At 43.1% G+C, this 15,407-nt stretch overlaps 1 protein-coding gene across 1 annotated transcript in view; it reads left to right on the top strand.

The window, feature by feature from the left end:
* The window catches only part of LOC146811137 (uncharacterized), a 289,135-nt gene that overhangs the window by 123,729 nt on the left and 149,999 nt on the right, over window positions 1-15,407 (top strand). Inside the window, exon 5 of the mRNA XM_085618205.1 lies at window positions 1,442-1,492. Coding sequence (XP_085474331.1) covers window positions 1,442-1,492 — 51 coding nt within the window. The remainder of the gene's footprint in view (window positions 1-1,441; window positions 1,493-15,407) is intronic.

The raw sequence follows: 15,407 nt of genomic DNA, 5'->3' as shown, positions 1-15,407 counted from the left end.
TTCCTATGTGGAATTCTGTGTCACTGCGAGACAGCTACTAGCAGTGTTTTCAACCACCTCGGTTTGTTGGTACCTTTTCAGTCACAGCCAGGTAGATACAGAATAGAATTTATTGAAGGAGTTTCTAAAACAAATTCCATTGAGTTTTGCACCGTTAGCTATGTGCTCTTCAGTACTAATAATTTCTCTTACAATCACACTCATAAAATTAGTTAAATAAGTAGTTATACAGTTTGATGCTTCACCTGGGATGCTAGCACAGTGCACATTCATCTTCATTTTGCTAATTTTGAAGTTTTAGGGGGACAGCAGACAAAACTAGGTGCCGTAGCCAAGAGGGGTGGCCCAGCCCAGCATCTTCCGAAATCTGTCAGGCGCAGATGTTTCCTGCGCGGCTGGTGTCACAGTGAGCTTTCGAGCGCAAAAGTTAGATGGCGTCCTTCCTCCTCTGTGTGGGCTGCTGGGGGATGTAGTCTCACCACAGCAACAACAATGCGTCCAGAAACGCGTCCCATGCCCCGGGTGTCCCAGAATGCTTTAAAGTATGAAAGTTAGCTGGCAACCCTCCTTCTGTCTGAGGGCTGCTGGGGTATGTAATCCCACGCCAGCAGCAACACTGCTGCCAGAAATGCATCCCCTGAATCACTGTCAATTTGCTTGTGCCCTTCTACTGTTCACCTTCAGGGAGCTGCTTTTGCAATGAGCAACCCGATGAGAATGCATTGAGTGCTTAAGTATACTTAACTTTCTCCTCCATGCTTCATGTTAGTCGTACTCGCCAATGTGTTTGTCCCCTTCATCCCCTCTGTGATGTGCTCACCCTTATGTGGTTCTCTCCACATTACTCATGTGCCATGATCCTCTTCCCCTTGCTTTCAACGTTGCTCTCTCTCTCACCAGTTTACTTTGCTTTGCCACTCACCCATGGTTCTGTGTTGCTGCCCCCCAACTGCACCCTATGTACATTTTCCCTTCCCACTTCAAAAGCAAAAAACGCTATCACATATTTTGTTTGTTTTTTAGCAATCCAACTTGGATAGGTTAAGGGGAAAAAACAAGGCTACTCTCATTTTGTAGGCACACCCATGTTTTCTGCTTACCTGTATAATAATTTGAGCTGCAGCATCACAGCCTGTTTTTTAAATACTGCCTTAGCCATGCTGCACAGTATGAGGGATTCTCTACAGCTTTGCTAAAACCACTCGCAAAACGAATAGGTCCCAAAGGCGGGGCCTATTGGCTTTTCCAAAGCTTGTTGTTATATTATCTGCATGCCAATTATTGATCATACAATGCTGCATGTCCCCTTTCAGTTAGAGGTAAGAGGTATGTAGCTAAAACAATAACACTTTCGTTTTTGAAAGCTGAAAGAGTGTATTACGCAAATGAAGTCGACATTTTTGGTATTTCTTGTAACAATTTATTTTACATTGTCTTTTAGGAAATTGCTGGATGTTCTCCTAATATTCTTGTTGCTGTAGATACTGCTTTGGTAAGTGCATTTTTGTCAAATCCATAATGTAGTCCTTAATCTAAGACCCTGGTCTGTTTTCATACACATGTTATTTTTTCCGATAAATAGTGTAGTTTGTGTATGGCCTGCTTGATCTACAAATGCAACTGCCAGAACAGGGAGCTTATGTGTTCTATCCTGGCAGTGCATTTGTGCATAATATACTTCACCCTCTCTCACTGGGTCTACACAGATCGTAGGGGATCGATGTAAGTGTTGCTGCTATAAAGCTGCTCTCCTCTGTTACCCATTTCTCACTTAGCTACCCATAGATGACTAACTGTACTGCACTGTGAAGTCAAAACCTTGTCCTGGAAAACATGACAATCTTTTTGACTAACCAGCAAAGTAAATTACACTATTAGATGTACATTCATGGTGATGAATAATCTTCCCCTATTTTGAAAGTCTCTCTGCGGTCTCTAAGGACTTAAGGTAAGTGGTGGATGGCAGAAAACTGCAAGACTAGCTTTATAGTGTTCAACTCGTTTCCACAGACTTGCTGAATACCATGGAAGCATGAATCTCCGCCCCCTCTGTGTCTGCTGCTTGTCAGAAGAGGGCTGTATGGCGGCATAGAGAAGGAACACCATTAGAATAATTTGTTAATAGTCTACTCTAATTCAGGCAACACAGAAGTCACAATTACAACCACCCCCCCCCCCCCCCCCGTGTTTAGGCATAGAAGAGAATACAATGTTAATCAACAAGTAAAGTAATACATATGTATTTCAATATCTCCCCTTACTACCCACACAAATAACTATTTCTATTTTGGTTAGAACTCCATCCCCCCTCCCCCTCCCCCCGATTACATTTAAGAGTATGCCTGCTTTGCCCCTGTTAAGCCAAAGAGCTCCTTTCTTCATCCCTGTGATATCCGATTTTTCTGGTTTTTGATCCCTGGGCCTCCTGATCTCTCACCTATTTGACTAATGCTGCAACATGTGCTCCCAGTATTTGTTTATTAACAAGATCAGGTTCTTCGTTTTAGAATAAACTTTAAAAAAGCAAAACTTTTACTTCTTTTTGTTGCACAATTCACACCTAGAAAGCCCTCCTCAGGTGGTGTTCTTTCAGCCCAACTGCAGGCTCTTTTCTCTTCCTTTTAATTTTCACATACTGAACCACTATCTCCATCACTTTAATTATGGCAATCTTTGTCTCCATGAAGAGCAAATGGACCTATCCTTTTCCAAATACATCACTTTAAAACATGCTTGCACTAACCAATTTGTTGTCACTGACCAAAACATTCACTCTGTTCATCTCCTTTCTTGACATATTGATGACCAATGTCTTATCAGTCACTCTCCATACCAATCTCAGTATTGACAGTGTCAAGAACATTGATACTCCTATACAACAAGTTCTTTATCACCAAAAAGCCCTTATTAAATCTCATTAGTCAGTTTCAGTCCTGTGTACTGTATCCATTCATTTTAACCCAAATTTACAGCTAACTGAATCAACTGTATTTTTTCCTTCCCATTGTATTTCCACATCTTCATTGTCTATTTCCCATAATTCATTTTGTCTGCATGTTCCAATGACTATCTGATAATCATGTGGCCATGTATACATATTTCCAGCTTTCCCTTCCTAGTAGACTTCTTCTCTAGTCGATGACAGAAAATAATAATTAGATAAACAAGGAGCTGGGACGGTATTCCTCCCTATCATTTATTGTCCCCTTCACAGTCTCCTCAATCTTTCTACCTTACTGACCAAAACAAACATGCCGGCAAACTGCTTTTACCTGTGGAATTTTGAACCTGCGGTATTCAAACACTGAGCTAGGCATTGTAACACTAGTCTCCTTTACTTCCTTAGTCCTGACGAGGCCTCTTAATTTTATTGGCTGAAACACGTCAAATTTCTTGTTGGAAGGAGTACAGTGGAATTTAGTTTTCTTTAGATTGGAATAGCAAATGGAGGAACTCGAAGTTTCTTTTGACCCTAGTCAAGTTAAAATATTCAGTTTTATACATTCTTCCTGCGTATAATATCTTCATAGGCTTACATTATATGGTCAGCCTTTGGGTAGTGTGTTTAGGGTTCACTATAGTACATACTGTATTATAGTTCTACTTTTCTTTTTTCTGCTGAAATAATAGACTGAGCAGGCTATTCACAAAGGCATTCATTTTGTGAGTAAGATATACGTGTAATTGTTCTCATACACTTTTGAGGAACTTTACTACTTTTTTCTATTCAGAAAATACAAGTGTAAAATAGTGACTGCTATGGCATAGAGAGCACAGCCCCACCAACTCATAAATAAATTAATGGAGAAGTTGTTTCTCACAGCTAAAGGAGCAAAAATGAAGACAAATGAACGGGTAGACTTGCCACTTTGAGTGCTTTTATTTCTGTTGTCTCTGTAATGACAGTATTAAGGGTCAGCAGCAAGGGGAAAGGCGTATCATTAGAGTACTGTGAATTCTGCATGTCTGAGAGGTGCTTTACATTTGAGCTCCCCTTAAACATGCATAAGCCATGGACAGGCTATGCATGTCCAAATCAGTGCAGCATTTCTAAGGATAGAAACCTGCTTAGGAGGTGATGCTTTTTAGCTAGCACCCTATCAGAAGACAGATTGGAATGGGGTGAAGCAAGGTCAGCCCCATTCCTATACTGAATTCTGATTGGACTTTCAACAGACCCATTTTTAATTGAAATTGTTGTGGAGTGCCCTCCCAGACTCCTGTAGCGAATATTCGTGGAGTGCATGTTCAGCGGTAAAGGTAAACAGTGCGAGTCGCTCAACAGTAAGAGATGTGAAGGAATGGCAAACACATTTTCACACAAACACTGCTGTGGTTAAGGTTATATAATGATTCTTCTCTGTGTGCATTCTTGCTGTCCAACCTTCATTTGAATGAAAGTTATCTGCTGTTAGTTACTTACACAAGCAGGAGGCAGGAGCAATTCTTATTCTCAAAGAATTGCATTGGGAAGGTATGCCTCATTACCGAATCGGTAAATACCGATTCGGTAATGGGGGAGCACATGCAAGGGTGGCAGGGTGTCACATTGACACCCTGTTGCACCCCTGATTCGGCCATGTGTGCACACTTCTAAGGGCATGTATGTCTGCCACATTGCACACTTCTAAGCGCTATAAAATGCTTTTACACATCCATTCTTTATTTACCACCAACTATTAGTTGGTGGTAAATACCGACTCCAGACAACACCCACACACTCCCCCTACATCTCATTTCTGTATTCGGAATTTACCGAATCGGTAAAATTACCGATTCGGTAATTTTACCGATTCGTTAAATTACCGAATACAGAAATGAGCCCCCTACATGTCAAAAGCCTAAATACCGGTCGGTAACGGTATAATTACCGAAAATCGGCCGTTACCGACCGGTATTCGGCTGCGTACATGAGGCCCTTAATGTTGAAAAGTACACTAACTAACCCTTGTTTCAGAAATGATGTGAGGTAAGAGCCAAATTATTTTTTGAAAATGTTCTATTCATTTTTTTAATTAAACATCACACAATGATACTAGTAAATCCAGATTTTTACAACAGATTTACAACTGGCTATCATCATTGACGACTGTTTCCTTTCATCACCTGCAACATATTTTAAACCAATTATAGATAAAAAACAACAGTTGGAGGTGGTAAGCAGCACATTTGTTAGTAGCAATTCCATATCCTAAACAGTTTCCTGCCACTCTGTGGTCTCTCAAAGGTGAGCAGGAGGGAGGCCAGATCTTTTGTGCAATTCACATTGTATTCATGTCTCCCCTCAACGGGCGTATTGGGCCACATGTGTGTTTATCACTCACAGGAACATGAGGTGTACGTCCGGTATCTTTCATCTGCACTTGTCTCATTTTCTATCATATGTGCATTATCTACAGCAAGGGCCCATGCATCGCCAATTAGTCATATTACACTACAAGTATACAATTTGTTTGAAGGGGAGACGTATTATGAAAAATGCTTCACAGTTGAAAGATAAAGAAACTAAAAACTACATTACAAAAGAAAGTGTAATTTCTGTTAGAGTTGACAGCCTTATGCTGGTCTTCCCCTCAACGTTTTGCCTATCTCCTCTACTTTTTCAACCTCACTGTTGCTGACTTTAGAAATTTGTGCACTGTACAGCTGCTAACCAGTGCTAAGGTGCTTGTGCTTTCTCCCCTAAGCATGGTAATATTGGTTACTTATAAGTCCTTGCAAAGTGCAAACTATGTGCCCAGGACCTGTAAATGAAATGCTTCTAGCCGTCCTGCAGCCCTTTTTGTGCCACTCATTTAAATATATCTCTAACCATGGCTCAGGCCTGCTACAGCAGGGCCTGTGTGTGCAGTTTACACTGCCATTTCGACCTGCCAAGATAAACATTTTGCCAGACATAAACCCTTCTCTTTTTATACATATGCCACCACTGGGGTAGGCCCTGCACAACCCAGAGGGCAGGATGCAATGTGTTTAAGAGGCAGGACATGCAATTTCAAGTTTTGCATGTCCTGGTAGTGATAAGCTCTCAAAATCATTTTTTTTAATACTGCAAGGCATAGTTCTACCATAGCATAACATTGGGCTAACCTTATTACATTTTTAAGTATAATTTCTAATTGCACTTTTCGAATGTGGTGTCTCTGGACTCACAATTTAAGATCATTACTTATGATAGAGTTGGATTCTAAATTGTTAATCTGAAAATGTCATTTTTATAAAGTTGACATTTTCCTACTTTGTCCATTTGGTGCCTCCTGCCAGTGTCTGACTCATCTGGGAAGGGTAACAGCTGAGCTTTGTTTATTCCTCCCTGGACAGCCTCACACAATGGGAACTTAGGTGTGACTTGATGTGAAATCGTGGGACATCGGAGGGAGGATCTGGGCCCAGCCTTACACTTACACCTGAATAGGATGTGCCATGTCCCAACACAAAGGACTGCATACCCCCCTGTAGTTGGTCTAGAATCAGGGCAGGAGAGGAGGACCTCTGTGCATTTAAAAAAACTCTCTTTAAAGTCTCCCCCATTCAAAGGCACCACTGGGTATAAGTACTGGAACTCTGACAAAATGACTTGAGTACACTTCTGGACCTGTGACCACTCTGCCAGGAAGAACAACTGCTGTTTTGCTAAAGGACTACCACTCTGTTGGACTGCTGTTCGCTGGACTTCTACCCATGTGTTGCCCAGCTGCCTATTGCTCTCTCTTATCTGGGTGAGAAGGACTGAACCTGCATCACTTGAACCCACAGTGAGTACAAGGGCTAACTTACTGGCCTCCTGATCAGAAGTCTCATGGGCATAAAAGACATTAATCCAGCCTGCGACAGCATTTGGACTCTGCCCTGCACAAGTGGCCTAATGTTTTTGCTCCAGTGGAACCTATGCATTGAGAGCAGAATCAACGCATGATGTGAGAGAAGTATTGATGCATTGCACTTGGAATCAGAGTATCACCTTTAGAACCGCCGCTTCAGAACCACCGCATCGCCGCCATTGTGTGAAGAAGATCGATGCATCACCTCTACTGCATGGAGAAAAACAACACATCACCTTCAGAACCCCTACATCTCAGAACTGGTACATCGCCCTCAGAACTGACTCATTTTTGACATTTCATGGAAAGAATCGAAGCATCAACCCAACTGCATTGGGAACACCATTGCATTGCTCAGCTGTACCCTGCACCTTCATTAATGCAACAAGGATTAAGGTACTTTTTTCCAGCAGGCCTTAGGGGTTCCCTCTATCCGGCCTATGTTCCATCGCAGTCAGCCTTCATTCTTGATTTCTCCTGATCCGGCACAATAAGATGTCCCATTTAAGCGCTTATTGCTTCTAAGCACTTTTTTACAGTTTATTATTTACAAATTCATATCTCAAGTTCTACTTATTGGATTTCTATCATTTTGGTATTGTTTTATTTATTAAATTAAGAGCTATTTTTAACCTGGTGGAATCTTTTTGTGTGGTGTTTACACCATTTTACTGTTCAAAGTGTTGCACAAATACGTTACACATTGTCTTTTAAGTTAAGCCTGACTGCTCTTTGCCAAGCTACCAGAGGGTGAGCACAGGTTACTTTGGGGTGTTTTTGTGACTTACCCTGACTTGGATTGTGGTTCCTGCTTGGAAATGGTACATACCTCTACCAACCAGAAACCCAATTACAAACACTTACCCTTATCATCTATACTGTAAGCAACACGTAGCCTGTGAACAACATTCAATTACGCCTTTTCCCTCCATCATCCGGAAGCAATGTTGATTGCAGTTGAACATTTTGTGAAATATCCAGGTATAACTTATGAATCTGAGAGGGTCTTTTGCATAGAGTAGGTCACACCCATTGTTCACAAGTCTTACTTATATCAACTGAGAAAATCAGGAAAGCACATGTAACCTTTTACTGTGAGCCACATAAATGCAGTTAGGCTATCAGTCATTCACTTATTAAGGATGGATGAACCAGGAATGGATCCCTGCCAAGTAGCTGAATGCCAAATACTGCTATGGTAGGTCAGTGTGTTAACATACTTGCTGCAGAAACTACAGAATAAATCAAACAGTGGGAAATATCCCCACTAGACTTGAAAGCCAGTTTGTTGGCATAAAATGATATTATTGTGTCAACAAAGCACACCATGATACAGCATAATGTACGCTACAAATGTAGAGGTTTCGAGATCAGAACATTAAAAGAAACTCAGTGTTTAGAATTGAAGATGTTATAATGTACTGCAATTAAATATTAGATTTAACAGTAATTCATATTATGTACTCTTTTTGATGCACAGCTGAGTCACTTTTGAGAATAAGGGGACATTTTCAAAAACAAACTTTGTAAAATCAGTTTGGTGCTAGTTTTGTGTGCATCCGACATATGCATTTTCTCTATTGCAGCCCAGTATACATGGTCACATGTCTCCTTTGTGCTTCAAATAACAGTAAAATCGTTTTAAATATAATGGTAAAATGTCCAAAGGAAGCTTGCAAATTGTTTCTGCTTTGATGCAGAAGATTAGTAAACATTCAACATTGCGTTTCACCCTTCACCCTGTTGTGAACTTAATTCATGTTCCAACGTACCTTCAATGTGCATGTAGAAAATGAAAAAAAAGACAGCCTTGAAATTAGAAAAAGTAGTAACAGTTCCTTCTCTCTGAAGCTCCTAAACATATTCACCAAACACTGATGCATCAACAAACTCACTTCAGTTCAAGAGATGTGTAGCCAAAATATAACGAGATAGCTTTTTTCAGGAGAACATATTAATAATGATGTGAAATTTCATCTAGTTATAAAAAGGAAATCTTGAAATTCAAATGCAATAAAATGTTAATAAGGAGAACTAATGCATTATCCAGTGCTTCAAATCTGCAAAGCAATTCAGTATTTTAGTATTGACTGTGCTTCTGTCACTCAATGCAAAAACATCCAATAGCACTTATTAGACTGAGCAGATCACATGTATGCCGTGTTAGCATGTTTTGCCTTAGTCAGCATTCCTGTAGTTCTTAACATTACTTTCCACTATGAAACCACAAACACAAAGACCAAAAGGATAAATTAGAGAGAAAACCTATCATGTATACAAAGCAGGTCACATAAAACGTAGTGAACTTAATGGCATTGACTAGGGGTGTGTAAAATTGCATATACATTTCTGTGAAATATCAAGACATTCCATGAGAAATTTGAGAAACTCCAAACTTTCAGCACGGAATGTGGTTTACCAGCTTCTGGAATGATTTTATTTAACAAATATGAAAACATCACAAGTGTTGAGACAAAAGCATTATATAAGAGAAATATCATTTGAATAGTACTAGGTGTCTTCCACAATTGCAGATATTTTACAATTAAAATTCTACAATAATGGTCACATGGTAAAAATGAACAGGCCATGCATTCAATAAACTACCCCCATGTCTTATCTCAGTGTTGCAGGATAGTAAGAGTGAAGTCTCATATAAGTAAGGAACGTACACCCAAGTTTAATTGTTAAAAGGAAAACAGGATAATAGTATTCAGCTTCATTTAAAACCATCAATACATCATGTATAATGTTATGAGGGATGCAGAAATAAATAATAGTCTTTTTGACTCCTACGCAAAGTTTATTGGGGTTTGGAAAACGACATCGTGAGAGGCCTGTGGCTAACAGTTTTAGGGTAGTGACATAGAATGTGTTGGGGCTCAACTCCAATGTTAAGCAATGCAGGGTGTAAACATATCTGTGGCATCAGGGTGTACACATGGCACTGTTGAAGGAGAATCACCTAATGGAAAGTGAGGCTCAGAAGATAAAAAAGAAGTGGAGAGGGCAATTTTACCCTGAAATGTATTCTAATTATTCCCACAGAGTTTTAATATGGGTTGCCCCTCAGATCCCTTTCTGGGTCTGGAGCTTTACGGCAGATATCTAAGGTAGATATCTATTACTGCATGGTTTTCTAGATGGGAGAGAAGTGTGTCTACTGAATGTGTACGTGCCTTACATGATTGACAGGGCATTCTAACTTGACATAAAGAGGGAACGTCTCCCTTACACTGGGACCCCCTGGTGTGGGGGGAGGATTTCAACTGTGTGCTTGATGGCAATCAGGACAGACAACTGCCGAGACTTGGTACAAAGCCCTTTATGATTGCCACATTGAGGGGTGTGATGAAACACATGGGCTGCCTAAATGTCTGGCGCATAACAAACCCTAAGTCCATAGAATACACATTCTAATTATCAGCTCACAATGCATATAGTCAGCTTGAAAGGTTCTTGGTGTCGGAGGCCAGTTAAATAACGGACTTTCAAATAATGGGCAGATTTCTCTCTGACCATGCCCTGCTTCTCTTGGAGTTGAGGATATGTGGCGACAAACCCAGGGTAGCACTTTGGTGCCTGTGGCCTGAAGCACTCGAGGCTGGCCATTTCTGCAAGGAACTTAGAGCAGTGTCAGTCAGCTATTTTGAAACCAATTGGGTTACAGCGACATGCAGAAGGTTGGAGTGGGATACTTTGAAAGCGGTGAACTGGGGGGGTGCTTGTCTCTTATTAGCAGCACTGCGTGGAGCCACAGCTGATTGAGAAAGAGTAGCAGTTGGTGACCCTCCATCAGATGCCCCTATATTGGGGGAATGGAGAGATGCACTGCTGACAGCCAAGAGGGTGGTGGGGGAGACCTGGGATTGGCTGGACTAGCTAGTTAGGTGCAATTATCATCTACTATTACATAAGCAGGGTGATTAATCAGGACACCGTCTGCAACAGCTACTTAAGAGGAAGTGGCCACCCCTGGCGCTTCTCTCACTCAGGCTCCAGGAGAGCACCATGGTGGCGTTGCAGGTCAGAGTCAATCTCCTACTGCAAGATCATCTCACTGCAGTTTATAATGAGATGGAGGTTGGCTCATCTACAGCGGAGCATATAGAAAGTATGGAGGGTGAGATCCTGGTTTAGGAGTTGCAGGAAGTGGTCCAGGAGATGGCATGCTGCAGGTACCAGGCCCGGATGGGTTCCTTGTAGAATATTACCAGAAGTATTCAAGAATACTCCTCCCCCACCTGCTGGAAACACTTCAGGAGGCATGGTGGGGTGGGTTGCTTCCACCAACAATGCAAGAGGCCCAGATAGTTATGCTCCCCATACAAGGTAAGGACCCCTTGGACCCTGGCTCATGTAGACCGTGGTCTATGCTGGGTGTCAATGCAAAAATACTCGCGAAGGCTCTTGCGACCAAGCTGGGGGGTGTGGTCACTCACCTGGTGCTCAGTGATCAATGTGGCTTTATGTCGGGGAGGGGCACCCAGATAGGCATGTGGAGGCTTTCTTATCTGTTGCATTTGATCGCTGAAGGGGAACTTGAGGCAGGGCTGATCCCTTTAGAGATTGATAAAGCCTTTTATACGCTCAATTGGGAGGACCTCTTGGAAGTTCTCCTATGATTGGGGATGCAACAGATCTTTATGTCTTGAAAGAGACTGCTCTATGCTCGTACAGTCGCGCAGGTATGCACTGGACATGTGATGTTGGAGAGCTTCTCAATTGAAAGAGGCACAAGATAGGGATGCCCTCTCTCACCGCTCCTCCCCGTCCTGGTGAAGGAGACTCTGGTGATTTGGCTCCGCCTCAATATGATCGGGTGTGGGATTAAGGTTGTGGCATTGCTCACATCGTCTTGCTCTATGCAGATGACACGCACGGGAGACGCAGCGCCAGCACCGGGGGACACAGCGGAGGCTAAAGCGTGCATACTACATGCCCCAGACTGCCGAGGGCCAGCACCAGCAGCAGAGGTCCCGCCCCCTGTGACCGGGGACGGAATTTAAACAACTCGCGTCTCCCGCCACGCGGGACGCGCGCGGGCGGGCGCTGGGCGAAGCCCGGGCAAAGGGCGGGCCGTCTGTGGCCGTCCGGGGCAGGAGGAGGCAGGGCTGGGCCCTCCCTCTGAAATTTGACTTCAAGGCATCTGCCCCATATCAGGTACTGCTGTTGTTTCATCTATATTGCTCCATGCATATTGCTGTGGATTTGGTCTGTGTTTGCGTACATTGGCAGCAATCTGGATACTGTTTGCGGTTGCCGCAATACACCTTTTTCGTCTGCTTGCGACTGGGATCCCTTTTTGATATTTGATAATTTCTATACAAGAGTAGTGACACCAACTGCACTAAGATTCTGGGAGAGATAAACCGCGCCTTATTACCCGGAGTAGTCTGGGTTAAAGGCTGTGAGATTTTGCAGGCTTATACCCGGGTAACTTGGCCTTTTGAGTCTGTTGGCAGTTAGACAGTAGCCAAAGCTGATAATCAACCACGTTCCATTTTCTACTATGTCAGGCTCTAAGAAAGACAAGGTCGTCACGGGGGCAGGCTCCATGAATAATTTCCTTGTCAAAATGGTGAACAAAATTAATGATGATAGAAGGGCTTCTTTGGGCAAAGTAGCTTCTCTAGACTATGACCCCCCTCCATCAAGAGCAGCTACACCGGAGGATTCTCAAGAGGGCGAAAATAGCGCGGACTGTATGTTAGGAGACCAAAACGCAAGCAATCCAGCCAGCATAATAGTAGCTTCGATCCACCGGGACCCTGATACCATAATGATTGATCCTACAATGCTTGACAAGGTATGCTCTGACTCTGAGGAAGAGCTGGAAGTAATGGAAGAAATTAAGGGCAAGAGACCTGTCAGAACATGCAGAAAGCAGCAAAGCAAGAGGGGGGGTAAGATCATCCACAGGAGAAGAGGGGAAAACCACTTGCCTGATAGTCACATCTCCCCTAAAACCAAAGCAAACGTAGAGATTACAAAGGAACCCAGTATCACACTGAGCCCTGAGCAGTTTGGTTTGCTAATTAAACGCATAGAGGCCGCTTTTGACCTAAAACTTAAGGCTTCCATTGACTGCCTTGCAGTCAAATTGGACACCGCGAATGCGGAGCTTAAAAGACTAGGGCGTCTATTGGATCAACAGTTGGCTAAACTATCTAAGGTGAACCCCTCACTCCCTCCAACTAGTTCAGTGAGTCCCGAAGTCATAGGAAAAAGTGACACAATAGCCCCCAACCCACCTCCTTTGATTCCTCAGGTCAACTGTACGGTAAACAACCTTACTGTTCCCCCAGCCATCCATCCCCCATCAGTAGACCTGGATGTTGATCAGGCTGGGTGCCACCAGAGATCTGGTCCCTTATATAACACAAATGCCGCACAAGGTAGGCGCAATAATTCTATTAATCTGCCCCCGGATTGCGCCCCCTATGTCGTTGTACTAGCCAATGTTCCGACGTATAGTTCAGGCACTTCCGAGCCACAAGAGGAAGCGCATGATTCCCTTAAAAACAAAGTGGTGGCTTGGCTAGGTGATAAATGTGGTTTTCCTACTAAACGTGCTGGAGACATCATCACGACGAGGAGAGTGAACTGGATTGGCCCCTCGAGGAAAACATGTAGAGGGGATTGTGTGGTCGTGAACTTTAAATACCCACAACATGTGGCCACAGTCCTCCTACGGGCAGCATCCCTGTTGGAGGACAGTAATGGTATTCGAGTGCGCCCGCTTGGGTATTTCTACAACCATGTCAATTTACCCTCTTTGTCCAGACAAAGACTAAATCCATTTACCCCGGTGGGGCCCAGTTTGGCTCATCAAAGTTCGTTGCAGGGCCGAGATAACCTCTTTACATTTGGTCCCCCCATTACAACTTATAACAGATTCAATGCGCTCTCAGGCCTCGACCTCTGTGATTGACGGGGCGAGGGAGAGGGTACAGTGGACGACGCCGTAGTGGTCCCAACACCAACGGTCCTTGTACCTTCTTCTGAGGCGGTCAACAACAGTTCATCAGAGATCATTACTGATAAAGGGGACACGGTTAGACTGTTATCCTGGAACATTGCTGGGTTGCGGTCTAAGAAGGGAGACCCTAATTGGGAAAATTTTGTAAAGCGCCACGATATCATCGCTATGCAAGAGACTTGGGACTTGGAGTGTGATTACTGGTTAGACGGTTTCACATCTTATTTCGTACCTGCTTTGCCTTCCCCCGCAGGCCGGAACAAAGGAGGTCTTATGATGTTGGTTTCGGTGAACATAAAAGGTAAAATTATCCCGATAGACTGTGCCTCCCATAGTTTCATCATTCTGGAGTTAACTTTAGAGGATGGTTGCAAATTACTTTTGGTTAACTGTTATAATGCTCCAAACAGCCATCCTGAATCTATGCATTTTACATGGCTATTAGACTTTTTAAATCTCTACAGAGACAAGCAATCCACTTTGTGTCGATTCATTTTAATGGGTGATTTTAATGTTCATTTGTGCTCACATTGTGTCCTAGTGGAAGAAGACGGGCCAGATAGCGTGTCCCCTCCTCACCTAGAACATACACAGAAGGGTCGGGTGCTTGAAAATGTATTGCGGGAAAATGAGCTATTTGAACCAGAATTTTATGATAAAAGTACACGGGTTGCCACTTATACGGGAAGGGCTAGCGATTCGATAATTGATTTTATTTTTGTCTCAAGATGTTTTCTTGATTATGTGATTTCATATAATGCAATTGCTATGCCCATGAGTGACCATAACCCTGTGGGGCTGGAGCTAGCGAATAGCTCCTTCTTGTCAAAATCAGTTGCCTGCCATCGGACTATATTGCCTGTAAAGGAAAAGGATCAGGGGAGAAGAATTAAATGGGAGATGGTCGTACCGGACCACTTTTTCCTAACTCTATCCTCCTCAGTCTCGGAAGAGCTAAATGTGTGTGCCAATCCGTCAGCTGGGAGCAAGGAGATTATATCTTCCTTCGAAGATATTTGCCGGTTTGTGTCTAGCAGTCTCACAGCCAAAGGGCAAGGGGGCAAACATAATCCGGCTAAAGGCTGGTTTGACAAAAATTGTAGCAAAGCCCATAACCGCCTTAAAAAAGCCCTCAATACTCGCCCAAGGGACAAGGCGTTAGTGGTGCGATTAAGAAAGGATTTTAACACGGCCACTACTTTGCGTAAAAATGAATTAAAACGCAAAGCCTGGGAGGATTTAAGGGATAAAGCCACTCTAAAAAACAGTGCTGAGTTTTGGACAATAATTAATTCCCCATTACTTACAGGTGTCCAAAACTCAGTGCTAGAATTAAACATTTCAGAGGAGGACTGGCTTCGACATTTCGAAAAAATTTATGACAGCAACAGGGAGCCGGAACCTTTCACAATCCCTACTAATGAGATCCCCCTGGAGCCCGTGAGATTTGATACCAGTGAGGTACTTAGAGCCATAGAGGAGACAGCAGGACGCAAGGCCCCGGGCCCCGATGGAGTGCCAGCGGATATGTTCAGGGCAAATCCGCTGTTTTGGGCTAATATTTTAACAAGAGTTTTTAACGCTGCTGCTGTAGTGGGATTCCC

Source organism: Triturus cristatus, chromosome 7 (assembly GCF_964204655.1).
Source record: "Triturus cristatus chromosome 7, aTriCri1.1, whole genome shotgun sequence".
NCBI classification, from domain to species: Eukaryota; Metazoa; Chordata; class Amphibia; order Caudata; family Salamandridae; genus Triturus; species Triturus cristatus.
Note: the sequence above shows the minus strand (reverse complement) of the source record. Positions and strands in the feature narration are given on the sequence as shown.